Source organism: Salmo salar, chromosome ssa01 (assembly GCF_905237065.1).
Source record: "Salmo salar chromosome ssa01, Ssal_v3.1, whole genome shotgun sequence".
In the NCBI taxonomy this organism is placed as follows: domain Eukaryota; kingdom Metazoa; phylum Chordata; class Actinopteri; order Salmoniformes; family Salmonidae; genus Salmo; species Salmo salar.
The window spans coordinates 68,996,307-69,010,205 of record NC_059442.1 but is presented as its reverse complement, the minus strand read 5'-3'; the positions used below and the strand labels follow the sequence as shown (position 1 = coordinate 69,010,205).

At 42.8% G+C, this 13,899-nt stretch overlaps 1 protein-coding gene across 1 annotated transcript; it reads right to left on the bottom strand.

Moving 5' to 3' along the window:
• Nucleotides 1-296: 296 nt before the first annotated feature.
• On the bottom strand, nt 297-4,102 carry LOC106607826 (cyclin-dependent kinase 1). The gene is made up of 8 exons (XM_014205222.2): nt 3,843-4,102; nt 3,299-3,341; nt 2,455-2,611; nt 2,128-2,251; nt 1,756-1,926; nt 1,455-1,618; nt 859-1,000; nt 297-616 (listed from the first exon to the last, which is right to left on the bottom strand). Exons 1-8 carry the CDS (start codon nt 3,852-3,854, stop codon nt 503-505), a joined length of 927 nt encoding a protein of 308 aa, XP_014060697.2. The 5' UTR covers nt 3,855-4,102; the 3' UTR covers nt 297-502.
• Nucleotides 4,103-13,899: the final 9,797 nt, after the last annotated feature.

Here is a 13,899-nt window from a genome sequence, read left to right as displayed (position 1 = left end):
TTAATTTTATTATCGAAACAAAACTTGTTTAAACAGCGAAATTGTCGCTGAAATCAGCCTTGCAGTCTACCAATTATTTGTAACTATGTTCCGGCTCCCAGCCATCCGCTACCAGAAAGAAACTGGCCCGCAGCTGAATATAGTTGATGATCCCTGTGTTAAATCCTGATAAGGTATGACTTGCTAAAAACTGAAATATACACTTGAAAGCATCAAACTGAAGGCAGGAATGCAGAAACAAAGTGACAGATTAACAGTTATTATTGCCTGATAAAAAACAAAACAATTTAGAAGTATCAGTTCTGCAAAAGTGCACTTTATTGAAAATATACTGTCACTTTAGATCCAAACTTTTTGTTTTTTTACATAAGTTATTTACAGAATAGTTATTCATATTAGATAGAAAAAGGACAAACAAAGAAAGGACAAAGATATAATCAAATTCAATATACATCCATAATTGTACTCTTTTTCAGGTCCTTTGAGTAGAGCCATGTGACATTTACATCGTGACCGTGCTGGCAGGTAGAGTGGTTTTGTCCAGGTCGTCAAAGTATGGATGGCTCATAGCCTGTCTAGCAGAGATCCTCTTGGGTGGGTCATAGATCAGCGTTTTCTACAAATGAGGACGATAGGAAGTTATGAAGCGACACATTCTACAGGGGGACATGGTCACTTTCATTTGTATCCTAAAGACTACTGCTGTGCTGACAGAACAATAGGTCACTTCAATATCACTAATACTATCCAAAACACAACCAGCCCCTTGAAAAAGACAGGTGTGTACCGGGCTTCTACAGTAACAATGTTTCATAATCAATCTGAATAAATATTAGGAGAACAGGGAAATTGTCTTACAGCGAGCAGATCAATGCCATTCTTATCCAGGTTTTTCACCATGGAGGACAGATTCCCTGACTTCCACTTGGGGAACGTGTTCACGTAGTCAGGCAGAGATTCTACCTCTGGCCAGATGTCATTGTTGGGAGTACCAAGGGCCCTGGAAAAGAAAGAAACCATGCTTGATAAATACTTAATTCAAGGAGATCATAAAATGTCATCCAGTATGCCCATCATGGAGCAATTATATCAGTGTTGACTGTTTATCACTCAACTTGTCTGCCTGTCAATTTTGGATGGCTCATTGCCCACCACAGCTCAATCAAATGTCCTAATCTAGCATCAAATAGCTACATTGTCTACAACAAAAACATTAACATTCAAATGTATTGATTAACCAACCTAGATGTTGGTAGCAGTAGGATTTGTTATATTACAGATGTGTATATTCACATGCAAATATACTGAGTGTACAAAACATTAGGAACACCTGCTCTTTCCATGACAGACTGACCAGGTGAATCCAGGTGAAAGCTATGATCCCTTATTGATGTCACCTGGTGTAACTCAACATTAGAAAGGTGTTCCAAATGTTTTGTACACTCAGTGTATACCTGAAGATCCTGAAGAGCTGGTCAATCTCTGAGTCTCCATGGAAAAGTGGTTTCTTTGTGGCCAACTCTGCAAAGATGGTCCCGATACTCCAGACATCCACAGGGGTGGAGTACCGTGCGGCACCCAGCAGAACCTCGGGAGCCCTGTACCACAGTGTTACAACCTGGAGACAAAGACACAGTTAATGATGCCATTAAAATGTATGTGTACACACACACACACACACCTTATGATAACCTTACTTTACATGTGTATCTGCTAATGCTCTTTGGAAATTAACTATGAGGTGTTCTGGCTTACCTCGTGGGTATATACCCGGACTGGCACCCCGAAGGCCCTGGCCAACCCAAAGTCTGCCAGCTTGATCACTCCCTTGTTGTCAATCAGCAGGTTCTGGGGCTTCAGGTCTCTGTGGAGGACCCTTCTACAGTGGCAAAACAGGATGCCCTCCAAGATCTGGTACAGATAGCTCTGGATGGGGGAGATAGTAGCAGAGGATTAAAATTCACATACTGGCAAGAAACACTGTTTACAGTCCAATACAACTTGGACTTAAAACACTAAGTTGGTATACTAAGAGCAGAAAGTGTAGAAAATACAAACAAAGTTATGTGCATCATGACTGCCCCGCCCTCAGTGGGGTCGATACCTTCACAAGCATGGGGTCGATACCTTCACAAGCATGGGGTCCATGTACTGGCCCGAGGGGATAGAGTCTAGGTATTTCTTCAGGTCCATGGAAAGGAACTCAAAGATGAGGTACAGTCTGGACTCCTGCATCAGCACATCTAGAAGGCTGTTTGGAGACAAAATATATGCTATTTGTTTATGTAGACACTAGACAGCTAATATGATATGGCAATTGCAAGACTTGCTCAGAGCCTATTTGGAATGATGGTGTGTCTGAGCATTGAACTGATAAGACATCACATCTACTTTCTTGCTGCCTGGCTACTGTAAACTCTTTAGGAACCCCACAGACACAAACACACAACATACCGTACAACATTAGGGTGCGCTAGCTCTTTGAGCAGAGAGATCTCTCTAACAGCTGTGCTTGGCACTCCCTCCTCCTCACTCTCCAGTCGGATCTTCTTCATGGCCACTATCTGGCCTGTCGACTTGTGTCTGCCTTTGTACACAACCCCATAGGTACCTGGAAATCACAGGAACAATCATGCTTTACTATGTTGTGTAGCTAACTTGATGAATAATGTATAGCGGCAAGTGGTACCGCTGCATCAAGTCTGGAACCAACAGGACCCTGATTAAAAATTTTTTTTACCTTTATTTAACTAGGCAAGTCAGTTAAGAACAAATTCTTATTTACAATGACGGTCTACCCCGGCCAAACCCTGACGACCCTAGGCCAATTGTGCGCCGCCCTATGGGACTCCCAATCACGGCCGGATGTGATACAGCCTGGATTCAAACCAGGTTGTGTAGTGACACCTCTTGCACTAAGATGCAGTGTCTTAGACCGCTGCACCACAAGTGTCTACCCCCAAGCAATAAGACTGCTAAATAGTTAACAGAAATATCTGCACAGACTATCTGCATTGACCCCCCAAGTTATCGTTACCCATTATTATCGTTCTATTATTTTTCTCTCTGCATTGTTGGGAGGGGCCAATAAATAAGCATTTCACTGTTAGTCTACGAAGTATGTGACAAATTAAATTAGATTTGATAAACAGGTTTGAAGAAAATACAAAGAAGAAAATATAATGACATGCACACAAATCTAGCAAGCTAGATATAGCAGGTTCACAATTATATACATATTAGTCTAGATAGATAGCAAGTTTGGGGGGAACAAATCAAAGTTGAGAAAATAACATACCCTCTCCGATTTTCTCTATTTTCACGTAATCCTCCATTGTTCCCTGAAAAAAAACAGTCTAGGTTACGAAAGCCATTCATGCAATTTAAAATGAACGATATGTCAAAATAGCCAACTTAGTTTGTGTTTGTTGGAGGGAACTACAGTAGCGAGAGTTAGTTAAGAAACCTCGCTTAATCTAACAAGTGTTAGGGGAAAAAATAATGACGTCTGCGTTAAGAAAATAGATAGTCAACTAACGTTATCTAAATACTTGCCTAACGTTACCTATCTAACTTAGGTAGTCAGCCAACATTGAACATTATTTTAGTATCATTACTCGATAACAAAACAGTATAACATTACTTTCTGACATTTAATGTGACGCCTTGTTAGTAATAATTTCCAATATCCTCGTTTTCAAAAGCTGTGCATGTGATAGCTAGCTAGCGAATGTTTCCCTCAATGCTAACTAGTTACATTTTCAATTTCATGACAACTGCTACAATAAAATCGGTCAAACAAACAAAGAATACATGTTGCGAAAAAGGTAAAACTTTTATACCGGTTGTGCCATGTCGTTGTGAAACGCGACTGTTGAATGGAAAATGAGTGTGGCTCTATTACAGTCAGCTAGCTAGAGTACTACTGCTGGGTGCACTCTTTTCGAATTGGCCGCGGGGCTGCAAGCTTTCAAAACCAAGCAATCACGTCGCTGGGTGTCTTTCAAAAGCGCCAATCGGGAGGATGCCAATTCGAAGCAGGATATGATGGTTTTAAAGTTTAAACAGAGAGGAAGGGGCGAAGCGAGATGGAAACTTAAATATGTCTCCTCCAGCAAGGTGGCTTTTTTTCCCCAACCAAGCGGATTTTTTGTATGGAGGTAAATTAGAAGGTCGAATTTGGTCAACAAAAAATGCAATGGCTTATGTGCTACGTGAGTCTTATTTGAGCGAATATAAGTTCCGTAATGGTTAAGTTGTTACGATTTTTCTGACATCGCGGCAACTTTGTGAGAAAAAACACTTTATATTGGAGTTGTGCCTGGGTTATTGCTATATGGTATCATTGGGGCGTCCCTACCCTAAACACTAACCTTAATGCTTACTTTAACAATAACCCCCTGGCCCCTTCATAACGTCAGAGGATTCCATATAGCAAGATCCGGTGTGCCTGTTGTTCAATCAAATCAAACTTAATTTGCCACATGCACTGAATACAACGAGTGTAGACTTTACTGTAAAATGCTTACTTACAAGCCCCCTTACATCTAGATGTTCCGCTAGCGAAACACTGATCCAATATCCAATGATAGGGCGTGGCGCGAATTACAAACACCTCAGAAATCCAAAAACTTCCATTTTTCAAACATATGACTATTTAACACCATTTTAAAGACAAGACTCTCCTTTATCTAACCACATTGTCCGATGTCAAAAAGGCTTTACAACGAAAGCAAAACATTAGATTATGTCAGGAGAGTACCCAGCCAGAAATAATCACACACCCATTTTTGATGGTCTTCATCAGATGACACTCCTAGGACATTATGTTATACAATACATGCATGTTTTGTTCAATCAAGTTCATATTTATATCAAAAACCAGCTTTTTACATTAGCATGTGACGTTCAGAACGAGCATACCCACCGAAACTTCCGGTGAATTTACTAAATTACTCACGATAAACGTTCACAAAAAACACAACAATTATTTAAAGAATTATAGATAGAGAACTCCTTTATGCAATCGCGGTGTCAGATTTTAAATGAGCTTTTCGGTGAAAGCACATTTTGCAATATTCTGAGTAGATAGCCCGGCCATCATGGCTAGCTATTTTGACACTCACCAAACTCAGATTTACTGTAAGAAAAATTTGATTACCTTTGCTGTTCTTCGTCAGAATGCACTCCCAGGACTTCTAGTTTACACCCAATGTTGTTTTGGTTCCAAATAATCCATAGTTATATCCAAATAGCGGCGTATTGTTCTTGCGTTCAAGACACTATCCGAAGGGTGATGCGCCGGCGTGTATCGTGACAAAAAAATTCAAAATATTCCATTACTGTACTTCGAAGCATGTCAAACGCTGTTTAAAATCAATTTTTATGCGATTTTTCTTGTAATAGCGATAATATTCCGACCGGGAGACGCCGTTTTCGTTCAAAGACTGAAAATGTAAAATGGACTCTTCACGTGCATGCGCGCACCCGTTTCATTGTTCTCAGATCGACCACTATCCAAATGCGCTACTGTTTTTCAGCCAGGGATTGCAGAGTCATCATTCCCCGTTCTGGCGCCTTCTGAGAGCCTATGGGAGCCTTAGAAAATGTCACGTTACAGCAGAGATCCTCTATTTTCCATAACGAGGCTATAGAAGGCCAGGAAATGGTCAGAGAGGGCACTTCCTGAATGCAATCTTCTCAGGTTTTGGCCTGCCATATGAGTTCTGTTATACTCACAGACACCATTCAAACAGTTTTAGAAACTTTAGGGTGTTTTCTATCCAAATCAAACAATTTTATGCATATTCTAGTTTCTGGGCAGGAGTAATAACCAGATTAAATCGGGTACGTTTTTTATCCGGCCGTGAAAATACTGCCCCCTATCCTAAACAGGTTAACCAACAGTGCAGTTCAAGAAGAAGAAAATATTTACCAAGTAGGCTAAAATAAAAAATAACTAACAATAACTAGGCTATATACAGGGGGCACTGGTACCAAGTCAGTGTGCGGAGGTACAGGCTAGTTGACGTAATCTGTACATGTAGTGGCTATGCATAGGTAACAAACAAACAGCAGTGTACAAAAACAAAGGGGGGGGGGGAAATGTAAATTGTCCGGTGGCGATTTTTATTAATTCTTCAGCAGTCTAATGGCTTGGGGGTAGAAGCTGTTGAGGAGTCTTTTGCTCCTAGACTTGGCGCTCCGGTACCGCTTGCCGTGCAGTAGCCGAGAAAACAGTCTATAACTTGGGTGACTGGAGTCTCTGAAAATTTTATGGGCTTTCTTTCCTCTGACACCGCCTATTATATAGATCCTGGATGGCAGGAAGCTTGGCCCCAGTCATGTACTGGGCCGTTCACACTACCCTCTGTAGCACCTTAGGTTCAGATGCCGAGCAGTTGCCATACCAGGTGGTGATGCAACCCATCAGGATGCTCTCGATGGTGCAGCTGTAGAACCTTTTGAGGATCTGGGGACCCATGTCAAATCTTTTCAGTCTTCTGAGGGGGAAAAGGTTTTGTCGTGCCCTCTTCATGACTGTCTTGGTATGTTTGGACCATGATAGTTCGTTGGTGATGTGGACACCAAAGAACTTGAAACTCTCGACCCGCTCCACTACAGCTTCGTCAATGTTAATGGGGGCCTGTTCGGCCCGCCTTTTCATGTAGTTCACGATTAGCTCCTTTCTCTTGCTCACATTGAGGGAGAGGTTGTTGTCCTGGCACCACATTGCCAGTTCTCTGACCTTCTCCCTATAGGCCGTCTCATCGTTGTCGGTGATCAGGCCTACCACTGTTCTGTCGTCAGCAAACTTAATGATGGTGTTGGAGTCATGTTTGGCCACGCAGTCATGGGTGAACAGGGAATACAGGAGGGGACTAAGTACACACCCCTGAGGGGCCCCAGTGTTAAGGATCAGCATGGCAGACGTGTTGTTGCCTACTCTTATCACCTGGGGGCGGCCCGTCAGGAAGTCCAGGATCCAATTGCAGAGGGAGGTGTTTAGTCCCAGAGTCCTTAGCTTAGTGATGAGCTTCGTGGGCACTATGGTGTTGAACGCTGAGCTGTAGTCAATGAACAGCATTCTCACATAGGTGTTCCTTTTGTCCAGGTGAGAAAGGGCAGTGTGGAGTGCGATTGAGATTGCGTCATCTGCGGATCTGTTGGGGCGGTGTGCGAATTGGAGTGGGTCTAGGGTATCTGGGAGGATGCTGTTGATGTGAGCCATGACCAGCCATTCAAAGCACTTCATGTCTACCGGCCTGAGTGCCATGGGGCGGTAATCATTTAGGCAGGTTACCTTTGCTTCCTTGGGCACAGGGACTATGGTGGTCTGCTTGAAACATGTAGGTATTACAGTCTCAGTCAGGGATTGAAATTGTCAGTGAAGACACTTGACAGTTGGTCCGCGCATGCTTTGAGTACACGTCCTGGTAATCCGTCTGGCCCAGCGGCTTTGTGAATGTTGACCTATTTAAAGGTTTTGTTCACATCGGCTACCGAGAGCGTTATCACACAGTCATCCAGAACTGCTGGTGCTCTCGTGCATGCTTCAGTGTTGTTTGCCTCGAAGCGAGCAAAAAAGGTATTTAGCTCATCTGGTAGGCTCGCGTCACTGGGCAGCTCGCATCTGGGCTTCTCTTTGTAGTCCGTAATAGTTTTCAAACCCTGCCACATCCAACGAGCGTCAGAGCCGGTGTAGTAGGATTCAATCTTCATTGTATTGACGCTTTGCTTGTTTGATTGTTCGTCTGAGCGGGATTTCTTATAAGCGTCCGGATTAGTCTCCCACTCCTTGAAAGTGGCAGCTCTAGCCTTTAGCTCGATGCGGATGTTGCCTGTAATCCATGGCTTCTGGTTGGGATATGTACGTACAGTCACTGTGGGGACGACGTCATAGATGCACTTATTGATGAAGTCGATGACTAAGGTGGTGTATTCCTCAATGCCATTGGATGAATCGCAGAACATATTCCAGTCTGTGTTAGCAAAACAGTCCTGTAGTGTAGCATCCGCGTTATCTGACCACTTCCGTATTGAGCGAGTCACTGGTACCTCCTGCTTTAGTTTTTGCTTGTAAGCAGGAATCAGGAGGATAGAATTATGGTTAGATTTGCCAAATGGAGGGCGGCGGAGAGCTTTGTATGCATCTCTGTGTGTGGAATAAAGGTTCAAACGCGTATCTGGCCTCTCATTGGCTAGAACGGTCCCAACTGATCTTGCCTCCTCCCGACTGCCTTATATTGTTGAGGACATGTATTTAGATAGGTTTCAGCATATTAATTAATTATAGCATTTTTTTAAATCATAATTTCTAAATGATAATAATCATCCCTGGCCTTACTAATAGAATATCCCTGTAATATCCATTTTTGACAACTTGTTATATATGGTTGTAACTGACAATTAACCTGTAAGTATATGTTGTTGTTTTTTGTTTGAATTGTTTATGTGTTCGCTATGCGGGGGAAATGATAAGACAAGCGAAACTACATGGCTGTAACGCCCTGGCCATAGAGAGGTTTTTTTTTGTTCTCTATTTTGGTTAGGCCAGGGTGTTACATGGGTGGGCGTTCTGTTTATTTTTCTATGTTGGTTTGTTTCTTTGGTTGGGAGCCACACACGGCCAATCAGGAACAGCTGTAGTTCGTTGTTGCTGATTGGGAGTCATACATAGGCAGCCTGTTTTTCCTTTGGGGTTTGTGGGTGATTGTTTTCTGTTGAGAGTTTTTCCTGACAGGACTGTTTTGCTGTCGTCTTTGGTTTATTGTTGTAAAGTGTTCTCTTTTCATATTAAATTTCTAAGATGAACACACATCCTCCGCTGCACCTTGGTCTCATTACGACGATAGCCGTTACAGTGGCTAACAACTGTTGTAACGGGGATCATCATAGTAGCAACACACCTTTGGAGTGAAGGCAATCCCGCGCTGTGTTAGCTAAGTTTTCATGTCATCGGGTCAAGTTCGTAAAGGTTGAAGTGTGTATGTTAGGATGGTAACGTTATAATAATTAAGGATGAAGCGTGAATTCATGCCAGGAATAATAAGTGTGAAGTTTGATTTCCTCCCTTCTGTAATAAGCAGCCAATGAGGTATTTTTCCTTTATTCATGTGTTTAATCTGATACTGTTATAGCTCCGGCTAAACTGTTTGTATGTAAGCACTTCAGAGTTATACCAAGCTAATAAGTCACTCGTAAGATAAGAAGGTTGTAAAAGTGTGCTTAACTGTATTTCCATTTACTTTATAGTTCTCACGGAAGGTGATAATTCTGACTAAAACTACAGAATAAAGCCGCCAGTTAAAATCAAGGAACGGTTGTGCTCGTGGTTACTGGTGGGAGCTACAGTGAGAACTCAATGCTCTTCACAAGCAAGAGAGAAAGAAGAATCTCATCCAGCTGTAAAACGTCTACAAGATTTCCAAATCCTGCTAGGCCCTGTCATCTGCCAGATAAGAGTTTTGCACCTACCTGCAACCTAAGAAGAAAATCTCCACATAAGGAAGCGTCGTGAGGCAACATAAGGTCAAGACTAACAGGAAAGTCAGACACGCAAGTACACATCAAGGTGTTTGAAGGTGGTCCTAGCCTTGTGAACAGCTAATAAGAGACTTTAAGATTACAATTCGTAAGGACTGGAGATAGTTGTGTATTTCATCAAGACGCTGGTATTATGCATTTGCTCTTTCTATTTTAATGTATCGCTGGTATGTGTATTACTGGAAACATATTATTTGATACTTACTAGAAAGAAAAAAAAAAAAAAAATAATAATAATAATAATAATAATAATTAAATAAATATATATATATATATTAGTTACAAAACATAAATGGTCAGCGTACACCTATTAATTCTATTTTCACCTCTAAGTTAATAGTGTAATTGTTTGGTAAGGTGTTTGTTCAAGCCTTTGTTACAAGCATTATACATGTTTATACCATGTACTAAGGTTTAAATTACAGTGAATTGGAGTACAAGTTACCTACTCACTTATCCAAACCTTCCCTAGAATTGATTTGATTTGATTTAGAATGTCAGAAAGAGGTAGTTTCACTGAAGGTGATAGAGATGGGGTGGGTCAAGTTGAGCAGCCGCAGCAACACCTCACAAACTTCAAGCCTTCATCAGAACAAACAGAGCAGCAGGAAGAGACCCAGACTGGTGTGGAGTCACGGCTGCCAGCGAATGATGATACAGAGGCTGCTAATGAGACATCACAACAAGAGCCACGAAAAGGTGAGAGGGTTAACCTGCAGGTTAACTGAAAAGGAGAGAGAACTGCGCAACGAAATGTGGAGACTGCTCGAACATCGTTTCAGGGTCAGCGATGAGAAGTGGAAGGCTCTGGTAAAGGAAGCAAAACTGTCACTGACAGGCTGTTGCTCTGAAGACCTACTAGAAGACCTCTTATACAAGATTAGCCATACCTCTACAGAGCTAAACCTTGTCTATGTAAATTTGCGTCAAATCAACATTCACGACAACGATATACGCCGCAGAGTTGATACTTGTGAAGCAGTTACAATGTCTATTATCAAGGTGTCATTTAAAAGGCAGGGAAGATGGTCAAAGTAACCAGATAGAGATGCACTGGAAGGACGGAAATTCCTTGTGCATGTCCGAACTCTCACATAAGTCAAGTTTCAACTATCAGCCATCAAGTGCTTCCTCCTAGTCTCAAAGCAACTCAAAGGTCAACTCCAGACGCTCAAGCGTGTCATCTGTCAAGAGACAAGAGGCTGCGGCGGAAGTTGCTGCTAACCAAGCAGCTTTAGAAGTAATGGTTAAGCAAGAACGCCAACTAGAAGAGCTTCAGAGACTCGAAGATGAAGATAAGAAGAGGACAGCGGCGGAAGAAGCTGAGGCTGTGAAACGCAGCTTAGAAGAAGCTAGGCTGCGAGTCAAGTTAACCTGCGGACCCTCACCTTTTCATGGCTCTTGTTGTGATGTCTCATTAGCAGCCTCTGTATCATCATTCGCTGGCAGCCGTGACTCCACACCAGTCTGGGTCTCTTCCTGCTGCTCTGTTTGGGGCGGCAGCGTAGCCTAGTGGTTAGAGCGTTGGACTAGTAACCGAAAGGTTGCAAGATTGAATCCCCGAGCTGACAAGGTACAAATCTGTCGTTCTGCCCCTGAACAAGGCAATTAACCCACTGTTCCTAGGCCGTCATTGAAAATAAGAATTTGTTCTTAACCTCTCTAGGGCTGGCGGGACGAAATCGTCCCACCTACGTAACAGCCAGTGGAATCCTGTGGCGCGTTATTCAAATACCTTAGAAATGCTATTACTTCAATTTCTCAAACATATGACTATTTTAAAGACAAGACTCTCGTTAATCTAACCACACTGTCCGATTTCAAAAAGCCTTTACAACGAAAGCAAAACATTAGATTTTTTTAGAAACTTGTGCAACCGAAAAGCCTGGGAAGATACGAGTCGTCTTTGACTGCTCAGTGAAGTTTTGAGAGACGTCCTTGAACGACCATCTCCTTACCGGTCCAGAGTTGACAAACACGTTGCTGGGTGTCCTTTGCCATTTTCGTAAGGGTCCAGTCGCAATCATGTGTGACGTAGAGTGCATGTTCCACCAGTTTCATGTGAAAGCAGAAGACCAAGATTATCTGCGGTTCCTTTCGTGGGAGAACAGAGATCTAGAGTCTCAACCCTCAATGTATCGTATGAAGGTCCACTTGTTCGGCGCAGCTTCATCTCCTGGTTGCGCCAACTATGGTCTCAACCATCTTGCTGCCAAAGGACGAGGAAGCTTCAGCGAGAAGTCTATCCAGTTCATAGAAAGGAACTTTTATGTTGATGATGGGTTGACGAGAGTATCGTCTGAAGCTGAAGCGGCCCAGCTGGTGAAAGAAGTAAGGGAGCTTTGCAGCATCGGCAAACTTCGGTTGCACAAGTTTATCTCTAACAGCAAGGAAGTTATAGCCACAATTTCCAAGGAAGAACGTGTCGAGGGTGCCAAAGACCTGGATATGGCTCTGGGTGAACCACACATGGAGAGGGCGCTTGGTGTACTGTGGTGTGTCGCATATGATGAGTTCCAGTTTAGAGTAGTTGCCAAGGAGCGCCCACTCACAAGAAGAGGAGTGTTGTCTACAGTAGCCTCTGTATATGATCCGCTTGGGTTTGTGGCACGCTTTGTCCTGGCAGGGAAGCAGATCTTGCAGCAGATGTGTCGTGACAAGATCGACTGGGATGACCCCCATCCAGATGACCTACATTCCCAGTGGGAATTCTGGCTCCAAGGTCTACACAACTTGTCTGAAGTAAGGATCCAACGAGGCTACTTGCCATCAAGTTTCAAGGAAGTGCAGAGTTATGAGCTCCATCACTTCTCCGACACTAGTACCTCAGGTTATGGAGAGTGCTCATACCTCAGACCAATCAGCATACTGTGAGGGGGAAAAAGTATTTGATCCCCTGCTGATTTTGTACGTTTGAAAGAAATTATCAGACTATAATTTTAATGGTAGGTTTATGTGAACAGTGAAAGACAGAATAACAACAACAAAAATCCAGAAAAACGCATGTCAAAAATGTTATAAAATGATTTGCATTTTAATGAGGGAAATAAGTAATCAGTGGGCAAACGTACAAAATCAGCAGGGGATCAAATACTTTTTTCCCTCACTGTAGCAGGAGAAGTTCATTGCTCCCTAGTTATGGGGAAGTCGAGAGTCTCCCCTTCCTAGGATACGACCATACCACGACTGGAACTTTCAGCAGCGGTGATAGCTGTTCGAACAAGTGACATGCTCAAAAAGGAGCTAGAGATCTACAGGAATACTTCTGGACAGACTCGAAGGTAGTTCTTGGCTACATCAACAATGAAGCCAGAAGATTCCACATCTTTGTAGCTAACCGTATTCAACGCATTAAGCAAAGCACAGATCTTGACAATGAAGTCCACAATTATCTTACCACCACCTGGACAGTTCATCAAGGAAGATCTTTATCTCCGCAAGAGATGGCGCAGAGTACAATTCTTGGCCAATGAATTCTGGACAAGGTGGAAGAAAGAGTACCGCCTAAACCTCCAACACAGACAGAAATGGAATAAAGACAGAAGAAACGCAAGGATTAATGACATTGTCACCTTGCAAGATGACACTGCACCACGCAACCAGTGGAAATTGGCAAAGGTTACAGAAGTGTACCCGGGACAGGATGGCCGGGTGAGAGGATTCAAGTTACTGATCAGCGACTCAACCTTGGATGAGAGAGGTAAACGCATCACCAAAACCACCTATCTGGAGAGGCCCATCCATAAGCCGATCAAGAAACCTGCAGACCCCTTTCACAGAAATCACTGGTGATTGGTGGGAGTGTAACCAACAATTAACAAGTCTGTCGTTGTTTTTTGTTTGAATTGTTTACGTGTTTGCTATGCGGTGAATATACATAACATTTATGCATCACGATGGCGTCTGTGAGAGCATGGGAAGCGCCATTGAGGTCATCTCCATCTTGAAATAGTTCATTTTCTTCTTCACATGTAAAATTCATTGGCTGATCCCGCCCCAGATGACCCGGCTTGTCACGACTCCAACCGGGTCATCAGGTCATGCCAACCGGGTAATCAGGAAGGATTAGCCAATGAAGTTGGAAGTCCCGCCCAGTTGACTAATTCAAAATGGCAAAAGGCCTTGAAGGCGCTGCACATGCTAACACAGGCCACTAGAGGACTCCTTACTCCATGGCCAGGACATAGGTTTGGTTAGGTAAATACATTCTAATGTGACTTGGATTTAAAGGATAAGTGCCTAAACTGGTGCAATAATTATGGTGGAAGGAACAACTTCCCCATGTTTAAACCAATCCAATGCTTTTTTAACTTTAGTAGTAGTTGTAAGAAGAATCAAGTACCTTTACCTTCA